Source organism: Leptidea sinapis, chromosome 8 (assembly GCF_905404315.1).
Source record: "Leptidea sinapis chromosome 8, ilLepSina1.1, whole genome shotgun sequence".
Lineage (NCBI taxonomy): Eukaryota > Metazoa > Arthropoda > Insecta > Lepidoptera > Pieridae > Leptidea > Leptidea sinapis.
In genome coordinates, this window is record NC_066272.1 from 15,472,551 (window position 1) to 15,488,523 (window position 15,973).

The 15,973-nt window shown below is 34.8% G+C and overlaps 1 protein-coding gene across 1 annotated transcript in view; it reads right to left on the reverse strand.

Moving 5' to 3' along the window:
* Positions 1-979: 979 nt before the first annotated feature.
* Positions 980-15,973, reverse strand: part of LOC126965730 (homeobox protein B-H1-like) — a 49,709-nt gene continuing 34,715 nt past the window's right edge. Inside the window, exons 3-4 of the mRNA XM_050809486.1 lie at positions 4,019-4,240; positions 980-1,897 (exon numbers count right to left, since the gene is read on the reverse strand). Of these exons, the coding sequence (XP_050665443.1) occupies positions 1,651-1,897; positions 4,019-4,240 (469 nt within the window). The 3' untranslated portion in view covers positions 980-1,650. The remainder of the gene's footprint in view (positions 1,898-4,018; positions 4,241-15,973) is intronic.

Here is a 15,973-nt window from a genome sequence, read left to right on the forward strand (position 1 = left end):
AATATGTACAAATAAAGGCTCAAGGTTAACGAAGCCTACAAATTTGCCAAATACGCTACGTATGGCTTCATGTTAAATATGACGGTATTTACCGCAGGATGTCAAGGAACACGTGAACACAATTCTCAATAACCTGACAAAAACTGGCTAAGTGTAGCGATCCGTACCATCTACGGCTGCCAACTTTTTCTGGAAGAAATAGAGTATGGCTGAGTGCTACATTGAATAAATAATAGGGAAAAATGGATAGCATCACACTAAATTATTATCCTTTTTACATTTATAAATAGATTTGATTAATTGTAATCCACATTATTGCTGCTACGAAATAACATGTATGTATTCTCTATGAAACGCCTTTTGATGGGCTTAAATTTTCCGAACATTTACCATTGTAATTCATATTTTTTTACACTATCGGTAAGTAGAGATTTTGACGAACAGAAAACAGATAATTTTTTTGAAAACCGCTGATATTTTGACGGGTGAATATTCGATGGAAAATAAGGGTTCTTTTTCGATATTTCAGTTAAAATAAGGTGAAAAAATAAATATTTCAATTGTAATATATTATAGTGTATTTGGGGACATAAATAGGTAAATTTTCACCAAATATTGAGAAAAATAAAATTAACTTTGAAAAAGATAAAAATAAAAACCAAAATTTTGGTTTCTTGAATTCTTCACAAAAATTGTAAAAACAAAAGTTGTAGATCTTTTTATTACTTGCAACTTTGCCAACTTTGGGTTTTTCAAGAATCCTGAGCCGAGATTCGCCCTGCCCATTACAATTCTTGAAAAACGTAAAAATTCTGATCGGCACTACAATTGCGTTCGTCACCTTGAGGTATAAGATATTAAGTCTCATTTGCCCAGTAATTTCAGGCAATTCCAACCGGAAGAGTTTTTTTTAATTATTAAAAGAACAACGTCTAGTAAATAAACACAGAATAAGTAAAAACAAAATGGAATTGACAACATTTTAATTATAAAACACCACAAATCTATTCGACATAAAATGCCTCATCTTGGATTGCTTAAGTACATTGCCGCTTTAGTTACAAGATACATAATATCTAAATTAATCATTTTATTTTGTATTTAATACTAACAATACATACAGTAAGATTATTATAATTATATTACTGTACACAAGTCCTACTGTAACTTTGAATCCAGTTAATCTCTTATTAAATAATAACAATTTACAATTGAAAAAGAAGTAACATAATTTAGAGCAAAGACAGAGGTAGAAGTATTTTTAGTTCGTTAAGATAACATTGAGTTAATGTTCATTAGTAAATTGATAATTAAATAAAAGTATTTGTAAAATGAAATAAAAAAAAAACAGTTAATTTGTATCATTATGATCTATATAAAGACACCGAATTTATTATTTTATTTATATAATACATGGTTTTATCATCTAAGTCAAAACTGAGCTATAAATATCACAAAATGACGCGCAAGCAATACCCACGCCACAATTCAACTGCTTCGAAACCAGTGCTCCAGAAATGTATTCGGGTGCAAATGAAGTTTGTCACGACAGCACTGAATTACAAAACTTGATCACAACTCACAAATATGTCTTCACTGGTCCGGCGCGATAGTCACTTTAAGGTTTTCAACAAAACACTGGGTCCATTATTATACATGTATGGGCTCATCGTCTTCTTCATCGTCTGTGCGTCTTTCGAGTGAAGGTTCTCTTGGAGATCGGGGGGGTGGGGCTGGGCTGCCAGGGTCTACGTCAGGGGAGGGAGTTCGTCGGGCTTGTGCGTAGTAGCTGAGAGCACCTAACCCTGGCGCTCCGAGAGACCCGAGGTGTGCCGAGGGACCGGGAAGACCAAGTCCCAGAGGTGGGACGCCCCCTAGAGGCGCTCCGGGATACAACCTGTCAAAGAAATTGGTACATTAATAATGACACATAAAATAATAAGCACACAGATAAGATTTTCTTGGTCCTGAACGTCGATTTAACTAAAATAATAATAAAAAATGTACCTTTTAGGCTGTTGTAATCACAACATAAAAGTATTACCTAAGTTAAAGGTACTCTAAGGTTACCTTAGAGTACGCGACAAGTTTTGTTGTCTATGTTACTTCCTGTCACATGAAGAAAAAGTAAGGTATTGACTAATTGGTAAAAGTACATTGTTGTTTCATTTCATTTTTCATTCAATACATTTAAGTGACAATCAGACTTCTCCCACACGATTCTGCAACCAGGGACACCACAGTTGCCAAACCAATATAATATATATATACTAGATGACCCAGCAAACGTTGTATTGCCATATAAAATCATTATATTCGATTGCCATTGCGACTGGAAAAGAAAAATATAAAAATCGCGATACAAAAATAGGTGTTGATCTTATACGGGTGAAAATTTGAAGTTGTGCGTATTTTTAATGCTGAATCATAATAAATAAAAGTAAATAAAATGTCAAAAAATTAAAATAATATATTTAGGGGTGGCTCCACACTTAACATTTATGGGTATGAAAAATAGATGTTGGCCGATTCTCAGACCTACCCGATATACACACAAATTATCAAACAAATTGGTTTAGCCGTTTCGGAGGAGTTTGGTAAGAAACACCGGGACACGAGAATTTTATATGTAGATTATATATATTGAATTGAATTCGAATTATCTGGTTGACCAGCTTACGTCAGGGTGTCGAATTTGGGTGACGGTGTGCACGCGCATCGTAAAAATTCACTCTAATAACTTCAATTACTCTCACAAACTTAATCATAAGAAAAATTATGTTTAAATTTGATCTTAATTAGTGTTATTAATACATTTTATTTTATAGTTTTGAACAACTTTCACTGCTTATCAAACATAACAGTAATTAATAGATAAATTATGAAAATTGACAGTAATGCGTAGGAGTTTAAATCATATCTATAGGGGATTAGCGATCAAAATGGCATGCTTTAATTATGAAAGAAAATAAATTATTAAAAGGGAAAGCGATTTCTTTCGCACCTGTATTAAAAAAGGCATTTTGTTTCTGATTAGTTTTATTACTCTGTGGCTATAGCATAATATATTATGTACCGATATATGACAAGCAGGTTCTATAAGAGGTTTTGTAAGTTTGATAAAAAAAAACCTAATACATACTTACTTATATTGATAACTTTTACTTTGTTTTAATATAATTGTTGTTAATGGTTTGTTGGTTTGAGTATCTTTATCTTTATCTTTATCTTTCTGGAGTGAAAACTTCTTTAGACGCGTTGGATAAATTTTGGTAGGGGAAAAACCTTATGGGTTTGCGTCACCGACATTAATGGCTCATGCGATTATTAAATAATGAAAAAATAAATATATATAGTAAGACACTTCGTGGATGGGTGAAATCTCATGACTTGGCGTCACCGAAATGCTTATAGCAGTATATCTGTAGCTATACAGTTGACGTATTATATTAGTACTGTGTATATATTTTAAGTGAAATTGGATGGATTTAGTGAAAAGTTGAAACTATTATTGTTTTTGTTTGATTAATATATTACTTAAAATAAATTAAAATTAATAATTTTATTGTTTTTAGAGATAATGAAATTTAAAATTTTAATACTAAAAGTTCTAAGTATTCACTTCTATCGATAGTCTCTACAACTGCCAATTTTTGAAGTTACACTTCTTTAAGTGCGTTATGAAAAAATGATGAGAAAGAAATTTTAAGATGCACGCACATCACTGCAACACAAAAGTAACAGGGTGAAGTTGGTTTACGCCATTCGTTTTTTTTATTTTTTGGTTTCTTCGTCCATTATTAGGAGAGGCAAAGGGTTCAAGCCCATACAGCCGTATTCATTATTTAATTATTAATTGTCAAAGACATCTTTGCAAGATTTTTACAAAATTGTTCTTTCTAAAAACGTAGATTAGCACGAGGAATAAATAATTTTAATATTAATGCTTCGTTAGGCCAAAGAAGTTTAACATCTTGCGTGCATACATAAGTACACACACACACACTTTTTATCTTACCGGTAAGGCAAAGGTTTTTGTAGAGTGTTGGCTGTAGCGGAGGCCGCTGCGGCCGCGGTCGCCGCCGCTTGTCTGTAGTACAAGTCAGCGGAGGGCGCGGGTTGCGCGGGGTACGCCGGTACCCCCGCCCAGTACCCGCCGTACAACCGCTGAAACGCCGCGTAATTGCCCGCTTCCGCTAGTAACTCGAGCCCGACTGCTGTTTGCCGTTTCCATTTTGTCCTGCAACATCATTAATAAGTTAACATCTGTAATTTTCATACCAGTGGGAGGCTCCTTTGCCCAGGATGCCGGCTAGACTATGGGCGACTTTTTCTGCCGTGAAGCAGTAATGTGTAGGTACCTAAGCATTACTGTGTTTCGGTCTGAAGGGCGCCGTAGCTAGTGAAATTACTGGGCAAATGAGTCTTCTAGTAAGGTGGCGTCCTTTAATTACATGAAGCATTTTTAAGAATTTTTCGACCACCCCTACCCCCTTGGTGTGATATCGTCAGATTTTTTTCAACTCCCCCCCGCCCCTAATCTCATGCGAGATTATTCAAATGTATTCAATTCAAAAATTATGCGGTATCTAGTTGGAGCGCAGCGGAGATCAATCCTTAATCTAAGCTTACACACAATCTTACATTGTAAGATTGTGTGTAAAGACCGGACTACACACTATTAACTTCAGTACTTTTGTACTCAGTGCTCAGTTTCGAATTTTACATTTCTTTATTTGGACTAATTACCACTTACCACCAAACAACATTACATATTTTTAAAAGTATACAAAATTGAATATCTTTTGGAAAAGCTTGATATAAAAGAGTTTTGTGTTTTTTCTTTAATCATAAAAAAACCTAAATAACGCATTAAGTTTTAAAAATTTCCGGTCTATTAGAAATCCACACAATTTATCAAATCATCTATTAGGAATCATATTAAAACTTCACGGTTCGTTTAAATTATAACAAATAATACTTTATAATTTCAACAATTGTAAACGACAGAAAGGATTTACACTACACGAACTCAAATCGGGTCTAAAATGATCGCGAACCCCAAAGCGCATACATCACAGACGTGACCCCAAACGTTATCAAATTTGTCACAGACCACTCGAAAACACAATAGAGACACCACAATGATGCCAGCAATAAAAAATAAATAAATAAAATAATAAAGATGACAAAACGTCTTATACACTCGTAAGTTCAGCCGAGCGTTGTAAAGTGCTCTAATTTGATTTATATGACTCACTCGGAAAGGGTGGATTCTTATAACAAGACCGTAGAGATTTTTTCAAATGTCTCAGTTCTCAAGGAGCTATATTGGCGAAGTTTAAATATTAAGAAGATAAATAAAAGCAAGTACGATTCATCAATTTTTATTGCTCGGAAAACGAATGAAGCGTTTAATTCAATGATTCGTGCATTTCTGATGCTATCATTACGTTTATTTATTGCCTTCTCTATTTGAAAGTACTCTGTTTACTAAAAGTTTGCATATTTGCATTAACATTGTCTATAGACAACGATTCTATAGAATCGTTGAAATGTATGAAGAAGTCAGTACAAACCTCTGCTCTCGAAATGAAACTGTACAGAAATTGTCGGGGACAGTGCTCTGTGAACGGCTAGTTAACCTGGCGTTACGTAGAGAGGTCGCTTTATACTGTGTCTTCTACCGAATTTATCACGGTGAGTGTTCCGATGAACTGTTTGACCTGATTCCTGCCGCCAAATCCCACCTTCGCACGACATGCTACAAATTAGGATATCATCCCCACCATCTGAATGTGTGACGTTCCTCCACGGTGCAGTTTTCAAGGAACTTTATCCACGTACAACCAAGCTGTGGAAAGAGCTTCCTTGTACGGTGTTTTCGGGACGATACGATATGGGTTCCATCAAAAAAATGATTGTTTGGTTTATGAAACCACGGTAAAAATGAAACTTTTTTTCGCATTATAGACATTTAATTAAACATTTTTGGAATAATATTCGATTAAGGGTATACTTAAAAATCGCTTTATCAATCTTAATTTTATACCTGGAAAATTAGAATGATAATTTGAAATAAGTAATAAAAACAAACAAAATAGCGTGGAGCACTGGCACAAATGATTAATACTCTATACACTACACGGTCAGCTGCTGCGAGCTATAGGCACCGCCCGACCGTCACGCGACATGCAAAACACACACGTAAAAGTTTGAGACGATGTAATAAAAGTTTCACTTTAAAAAGGGCTTCTTTAAAAGCCAGCAATGCTGCTATGATTCCTCTGGTGTTGCAAGAGAAATTGGGCGGCGGTGATCACTTAAAACCAGGTAACCTGTACTATCGTTTGTCTTCCTTTACCATAAAAAAAGTCTATGCTTATAACATCAGTAATTTCTATCTGCAATTCGAATTGCGTCAAAATAAACATGGCTGAAAAAAATTCACTCGATTGTCTAAATCTAATTCAACAAAACACTTGAATTTTTTCGCCAACAATAAGTACCAAGTTCCCCTAGCATGGCTTAAATTAAATTTCGTCCACGGCCGTCGATTAGTTCCAAAGTGGTCCTTTATTGTCATTGAGTGAAGTTTTCATTAATTCGCGGCAGTTATTTCGATGACTATTATAATGTCTACTATTATTATTATTTTATTATTGGGGATGCTCCCTTTGTACCGACTCGTGGGGATGCGGTTGTTATAAGATGCTTCACTGGTTATCTAGTTAATTATTATCTCTAAATGGATCATTTAATTTTATTAAATGTAAATTTGGAGGAGGGTTATCGTGTTCTTTTTTAAAATGATTTATTGTATTTCGTAACGATTTTTTTTGTTTCTGTACAAAATCTATACCTACTAATTAATGGAGAGCCGTTTCGGAATAATACTATAATATATTTACCATAAGATCCAGTGTGTTTAGGTTTTAATATTGGATTCCTTGTCCAGAACCTATATTTTTTTGACATAGAAATACCTATAGATTCGCAATACGACTCATTCAGCCAAATATATATGACAAATTGAGAACCTCCTCCATTTTTGAAATCGGTTAAAAAGAACTCATTATTACATCATAATGGTCAGCACTTATGATGTGATATGTGTTCCTTTGTTTTATGACAAATAATTCAAATATACACACACATTTCATTCTTGTATATGTTTAGTTATTGTTAAGATCTTAATTTGTCAAGGAATCCCTGTACCCGAAGATACGGTTTTCACTAGTTTCTGGGTCAGACGTCAACCCTTTTTTGATCTAAACGCAAAACTGTTGTTAAATTTTATTAAAATTAAAAAGGCCATGTAAGTAAGCATGTAAGTAAGTAACAGTAAAGAATAAATGTTGCAAAGAAATTAAATAATATTCTGTATATGGGCCTGATGAGAAAGCTCATGGTCACTCATAGCGCAATGGAGAGGGCTATGCTCGGAGTTTCCTTGTGAGATCGAATCAGAAATAAGATCCGTAGGAGAACCAAAGTCATCGAGATAGCCCGACGATCTGGTCAGGATCGCCGGAGCACATTGGATGAGGGCAGCGCAGGACCAATCGTCGTGGATATGTTTGGGGGAGGCCTTTGTCCAGCAGTGGACGTTTTCCGGCTGATCATGATGACCTAAAGAGGCATATTTCCGTTATGCTAGGAAATAAAAAACATATTCTAACTACTAAGTACCTGCCAATTCCGCATAGCAAATTTATTTGATGCTCAGATCGCAAATAAAAAAAATTCAAAACAAAGTAGCCTAATTCATTGATATTGTTTCCGATAAACGCAATTCGAATGGACAAACGGTAGCTGACATTTTGATCGATAGACAAAACTCTAATCCATTATATATTATTATGACTGCTTATTTCAACGAACCAACACCCAAGAGCACTTATTTAATTGTCAAGTGAGAGGCAATCTGCCCACGACACTATTCTTTTTATACCGCCTCGGGCTACGAACAAAAGCTCTCGGGGAACACTTAAATCGACCCAAGACTTCTTAGCACACACCAATAAACGTCTTAACAGACACTACTTGTCCCTTTCTAACTTAAGACGCGAGCGATAAGAGCGCCATTTACCATCTCTCTTTATCTCAGCCCCGGCGGAGTCTGCGATCGCTCCGCCCAGTGGTTTAGTGATTTGATGCTGCGTGAACTGATTCAATTGTTGTCTCTCCAACTTCGCCCCAAAGCACGCCTAAATAGTTGACGATAAAGGCGAAAATCGTCCGCTAAAACGGCGCCGCTTAAGACCTCTTAGAGAGAAGTTGTTTGTTTCGATTTGAGTTTTTAAACGTGACGCGAATTCGGCTTGTATTGCAGACAAAACTCATCGATCTCCAAATAGTTTGCGATACACTTAAAACCTCTTTAGTGTTTGACTCATAACAATTTGAGCTTTATTTGTATTACGCATAAACTTGTAAATTTAAGTATCTGCTTGTATTTATTGAATTTATAGATGCACCTTTTTAAGTTTTTATTCGTAATATGTATTTGCAATTTTTTCGAGTTACCTGATGGTTTAGGATCACCGCACCATCACCCTCATATAATGAGACGAATCACAAGAGGGGTGCGGATCTTATAAAGTGTCAAGCCAGCTTTCAGATACAAAATAATTATCAAAATCGGTTTACCCAGTCGTTTAGAGGTAACAAACATAAAAAAAAGAACATACCGTCGAATTGAGAACCTCCTCCTTTTTTTAAGTAGGTTAAAATAGGTACATGTGACTTACTAGTGGGAGGCTCCTTTGCACAGGATGCAAAATTATATGTAGCACAACGGAGCCTATTTCTGCCGTCAAACAATAATGTATAAACATTATTATTGTGTTTCGGTCTGAAAAGCGCCGTAGCTAGTGAAATTACTCGGTAAATGAGACTTAAAATCTAATGTCTCAAGCTAACGAGTGCAATTGTAGTGCCTCTCAGAATTTTTTAGGTTCTTTAAGAATACTGAGCGGCACACCTGCCCATTACAATGCTGTTATGGGCAGGGCGTATCAATTACCATCAGCTGAACGTCCTGTTCGTGTTGTCCCTTATTTTCATAAAAAAATATATGAATTCAGATCAAATCGAAATCGTAGTTAGAGCCAAAGGATATTACGCTCAGTAGCGCAATATAAAGTTGTTTCGTCATATAAAATAAGTATAATTGAATAATAAGTATAATAAAATATGAATTGTCATATGTAATGATATGTCATTGACTGAAGTATTTGTATTGAGAATATATAGGTATTTCTAAGTAACCTAAAAAAATAGGTTCTGAATAAGTTATCACTATAAATTATTAAGATGAAATTTCACTAAGATACAGATATACTGCTATAAGCATTTCGGTGACGCGAACTCAAGAGATTTCACCCATCCAAAGGTGTCTAACTATATATATTTATAAAATATTTGCGTATTTGCGTGCTGTTAACCTCAACTTTTTTCGACGTTTTAACAGCTGTCACAATCTATCTAGATGTATAAATGATCAAAGGCTTACACAATGTCGCAATAACATTAGCATACCCGAATCTCTGATTCAGAGGGCGAAGTTAAAACGGTCAAATTATACAGAACGAATGCAAAGTACTCTATTTAAAGTCGGCCAAATCTGGAATGGCATTCGCAATATAATGATTAGTTTGTGAATGATAAGCCGAGTGACCCATGCGTCCTTGCTCGGATGCCCGTGTCTCTGCCATATAATTTGGCAGGGTTCGCTATAAGCGATTACTCTGTTTCTCGGTAGCAACTGAACCTACATATTATGTCATTAGGAATATGTGGTCACACGGATGCAGATATACGATAATATATTCTTGTTATTAACCAACGAGGTAATTGTAAATGTTTACTAATATAAATATTATTTTTTATTATACAGTACCATATTTATTATTTAGCAATAAAAATATTCTAACTGTATTTACAATACTATAATAAAATTAAAACTATCATTACGTGAAAGCGTGCCAAGAATACTGGCAGCATTTCCGCGTTGGATAGCTAGGCTGATACGTTGACCGAATTAGCTGCTTGCGCTTGGGTTTCCAGTAGCTTTATTGAGGCGCGCCTCTGGGCCCCACATGCCAAGTGTCTCGACACCAAACGGCACAAAGATGTATGACTCACTGAGAACGACATATTTGCAACGCTTGCTGTCTTCCGCTGCCCAAGCAGCAGCCCCAGCACCAACTGACGTAACTTGGACATGAGAAGGAGCCAGAGTGTCGACGCAAGTCACGTCCCACACCAGCACCCTTCCCCGTGCTCAAGCTACCAGCATCATTCCATCAGGACGCTTGCCATCGCAATGTATGATTATAATTTATTGAAAATGTATATTGTATTGAATATTATTTTGACATAAAAAAATACATGAATGAATGTATAGGTACTGTCGGTTTGACCTGATTCCTGCCGCCGAATTCCACCTTTGCACGCCGCAAATTACATTATCATCCCCACCATCTGGATGTGTGGCGTTCCACAGAGCGGTTTTTAATGAACTTTCTTCCACGTACAACCATGCTGTGGAATGAGTTCCTTGTGCGGTGTTTCAAGGACGATACGACACGGGTACCTTCAAAATTCTTTGTAAAATCCATTTAACCTTGCGCAATAATGTATCATTTAGACAAGTACCTATTTGATCGTAATTTGGTGTGGTAATAAAGTTTATATCTCATATGATTCCGAATACAGCAGTGATTTTCTTATTAAGTTCTCGCCGTAATATCTACAAATGAGTTCGGACCTTATATGGACACGCATAAAAAATGTAATTGTCTGACATAATTATTGTTGTTGTACCTTCAATCATACATACAATTTTCCTGGAAACGTTTTTGTGCTATACGTAATTAGCAGATGCAAAACAGTTAAAATATAGTCTAGGTTTGTTTTAAGGTTCTTGGGAGGTTTTTGATGCATTTGTGTGGTTATTCTTTATAGAATAGTTATTCAGTCTTGAGATATATCAAATGGTTTTTTATGAGAAAATGTGACGAAAATTTCTGGTTGAAAGTGATACGCACTGCCCATTTACAATGCAGTACCGCTCAGGATTCTTTTTTTTAATAATTAAAAAATCAGTGTATTTGTTGGATACGATTACTAATTATGACAGTTACCACGACCATCATGTTCACGAAGCATCCTTACACAATCAATAAATTCAATCTCTGAAGGTTGATACATCCAATATACGATAATTTATATTTAAAAGTTTATTCTTTATTACTTTTTATTAAATATTTGGTATTTAAAACGCTTTTACCTAACACAATCCATATATTGGATACAGCATTAAACTAATTTGTTTTGAATATTACAGCCATTGTAAAATACTCTATCTGATTGAAAAGAGTGGCCGTTGAGTGTCTTGTATGTTCTTCTCACGAGCTCTAATATTTCCGAACATAATAATATGGCGACGATTGACGATTCAAAAGCGCTTAATTTAAGCCTAATTGAGTAAAGTTAATTTGACTCTGACTTTGTGGAAAAGGAGGACAAACGAGCGTACGGGTCACTTGATATTAAGTGATCAACGCCGTCCACATTCTCTTGCAACACCAGAGGAATCACAGGAGCGCCGGCCTTTAAGAAAAGTGTACGCGATTTTTTTAGGTAATATGTCGTATCGTCCTGGAAACACCGCACAAAGAAGCTCATTGTACAGCCTGGTTGGAACTCCACTCATCCAGATGGTGAGAATGATATCATAAGTTGTGGCGTGTCGTGTGAATGTGGATTTTTGGGGGCAGGAATCAGGGCAGAGAGCTCTTCGGAACACTCCCCGTGATAAAAAAATAATACAGCATATGCATAGCATGCATAGCCATGCATGCCAATCTGAGGATTCGAAGAAGATAGGAAGACATTCTCCTTTGAAGTTTCCTACAATGTAAACAATTACCTTTAAACATCTGTCAATGTCAGATGTCTTAATTGAAGTATTTATATCGTTATTTTTATAGTTATTAAGGAAACAAATTATAGCTAAAGCGGAAATGTAATTTTAGCCCGTTAAAGAATTGAATGCTTACTTTGTTCAGTAAATTCTTGATAAATATAAAAACTTATTCACTGATTACTATCAGACGTCGTAAGGTAGTGGTTAATTATCCTAAAAGCAAATATGAATCAACATTTTTGTAACCAAAATAAAACGAAACAAGTTTGGTTGTAGTAAAGTCATCCATTATTCATACACATACATCATTTTGTTTGTAAATACTGTATTGATTTTCATCATCATCATCATCATTTCCGCTGGTAAATGTCCACTTCATGATCGGTACTGCGCTGCTCTCATCCAAACTATTCCGGCGATCTTGACCAGATCATCGATCCAACTTGTGGGGGGCATACCAACACTGCGTCTTCCGGTACGTGGTCGCCATTCGAGGACTTTACTGCCCCAACGGCCATCTATCCGTTAAGCTATGTGCTCTGCTCACTACCACTTCAGTTTCGCAACATCTGGACTGTCTTTCCCTATGGATCTCCTACTGATGTCCTAATTTCTGATTCGATCTTGCAGGGAAACTCTGAGCATAGCCCTCTCCATTGCCCTCTGAGCGACCATGAGCTTTCTCATCAGGCCCATAAAGACCACGTCTGCGTACCGAAACTCAGTGTCACACTAAGTAAGGCAACACACACTGGTTGAACTCTCAACAGAGTATCCATAAACTAAGGACGATTTTGGCAATATTTCGACCCTTTTTTTCCAATTGGTGATATGTCGTGAAATTTTGCTCGATTTTGTTAATTTGTGCATAGTTCCGTATGATTCATTAAGAAGAAACAACTGTTTTTTACACGCTTCTTATTAGCTTCACCTGTATGCATGTTTGTTTGTAACCGACTCATTTGGGCACGATATTGACCCACTTTAAACGGCCAGATTTAGTTCAAACTTCGTAAATTTATCGGGGACCGATGACAATACATTAATTTGATAAAATTATTCCATTTTTCAATTTGCAAAATAAGATTTTTGTTAATTTATATAATTTTCATCTATCGTCGATAAGGCAGGAATTGTATTAATTTTTTAAATTTAACCATTATTTTTTACTTTTATTTTATTCACCTAATATTAGGAAAGTTTCGGATACCAAAGAGTGCTTGTGAGTTTATATAAACTATTATATAATATTATTTATTTAAGACTAATAATTATTACAAAGCTCTATCTCTACTTAATTTTAACTTACATTACACAGTTTTTTGAAGTAAATTTTCGTGATATTATTATAGTAGTGATATTTTAAGACTGTTATAACTTTTCCACTAATTATTGTCGCAGGATTTGTACACTAATCTTCTGTTTGTGGCCTATAGGATTAAGCTGTTATAAACACTTGAAGTAATCATAATCAAGCACTTATAAAAACAAAAATATAAAAAAGCTTCTGACAGAAAATTACTGATCTAGGTTTTAAAAGTCGAAGAGAAAACACTTGATAATGTTTGTATGGAAAAATAATAGCAAATGTTTTGTGTAACTTTTATAATACTCCGATAACATGATATATTTGTAATAGTATGGTAATGTTGGCTTTAATAAAAGAACATTATAAGCATTCAAATATTTTATGCAACAGTTGTATGAGAAGGGTCAAAAAACGTGAGTGGTGTGGTTGTATTCGCCTGCGGCTCACATGGCAATGAATGACGCCACGAGCGTTTTTTGACCTAGCTATACAACGTGTCATATTTTTTGAACGACAAGGTACCTACTAGGTGAAACAAAAAAAAAATATAAGTTTTCGAGACTGCTTAAATAGGCGGGAAATGTATTGTATACTAATCTCTGGTCAGAGGTTTTATTTTTTACTTCATGGAATGGCAAAGATACGCCTATACAGCCAACGCAGGAAACGTGAAAATTACAAAATATACCGACTAGTATATTGGTAAATTATATTAGCAAGTTTTTTTTCTAAAGCTGACATTAAATTAATGTTTGTTCTAATGATGTAAACATGGCATTTACATGTTGTTATGTATGTACGGATACTTATACTTAATATTTCTATGAACCCACCTACACTTAGTAGTCTATGGCACCAAAAACCTGTGCTTTTTTGGCGACATCATAGTACGGTAAACAATGCTTTTTTTCACCAAAGAGTATAGACTTTTCAAAGAGGCAAGTATTTATATTAGTGATCGTGGCTGTATAAATTACAGAAAAAGTACATGAGTAGAAAAGCTATTAAATACATTTTCCGTATGCGTAATGTAATATCCATAGGTATGCTTATACCTTTTAGTAGCATCAGCATTACATCCAATAAAATCATCCGACCCAAGAGCGGTCTTTTTGCGCAACCCTAAGTATATTTAAAAACAATTAAGTAAACAAAATGTATTGTTAAAAGTATCAATTTGGGCCGGCGGAAGCTGACTAATAAATAGTCTACAGTCTTCGGCGCCACAGCGGCCATGACTTGCATATATTGGTTGTGGTCAATCGCCGCCGACTGTTTCACACGTAGAAACATCTTATCCTTTGAATTAAGCGTTTAATCTTCGTTTTTATTGATATTTCATTTGTATCACTTTGATTGGCCGCCCGGCTGTTGGATTATACATAAATGAGATTTTTGTTTCAATTAACTCTTTCTGAAGGCGTACAATGCGGTTATTTTAAGATTTAGATTAGATTGAGGTAATGTGTAATACGAACTACAGAAGTTGCACCTTGATTGTTTGAAGCACGCGTTGTGGTCAGCTGTAGTTAAATCACACAGTCTATGATAAGCGTTTGTAGCAATAACACGCATCTGAGTGCTGGGTTTTGTTTAAAATATGTCTTCGATTTGATTTACCCATTGTTTGCATGTCTCTCAAAATGTAAATTAATATATTTATTATTTATATTTACCATGTAAATAGGATATGATAGGATGTAAATACTAATACTAAACGAAATAAAAAGCGGGACATGCTGCCAGTATTCTTGGTACACTTCCCCGTTATGATAGTTTTAATTTAATGTAGTCATAGTATTGTAAATATAGTTATAAGATTTGATTTATAAAATATATTGCATACACTTATAAATATAAGGAAATTACTTGCTTACAATTTTATAAAAAAAATACATACTGTAAGTTTTTTATTCAAATTTAAAACTCTTTACTTCAAGAAGATTTCAAGAAAATTCTTTTGCACATCATACTTAATTTTCAACATTACAAAAATATAAAATGTAGATGTGTAGATCATCATTGGCTTGTCCAAATATTTATTATCATTAAAAGAATACTCGATTTTGTAATAACCCTTTCATCAATCGCTTATAACATTGTTATAACATACTTGTTTAAAGAAAGGATAAAACTGTTTAAACCGTTATATTTTCCTACTAGCATAATCCAATCCAAAATTAATGGTTTGCGGTCTATATGCTTGTATTTTAATTACTTATAATAACTGTATATAGGAATATACTAACATTTTTCTGTCTTTATAGCTACAGAAATATCTGCTATAACACTTAATAATTCAATCCAGGTTTAAATTTGCTACAAACTTTCTTTATAGAGTAAAGAAAAGTTGCGTGACATGACATATTTTATATAAATAAAATTTGGAAACAAAATTTTATGAACGATGCGAGACTCAAACCCATGACCTCTCGCGTTCCGTGAGTGCTCTTCCAACTGAGCTAACCGATCGAGTGACGTATCGTCATAAAATCTTGTATGCTTTGTTCATCTCTCAGGTTGTGGCTTCATTGACAGGATCTACTTTACACTTGATAACCTGCTCAACCCCAATATTTGCATATAAGGAAATTGACTTGAGATGTCGCTCTTGCAAATCTAAACAATTTGTTATATTTTTAAAGTGATAACCCTCACTTCTAGAATTAATACACAATTTGTTCTTCTTCTTCTTCTAGATTTAATACACAATTTGTGTATTAATTCTA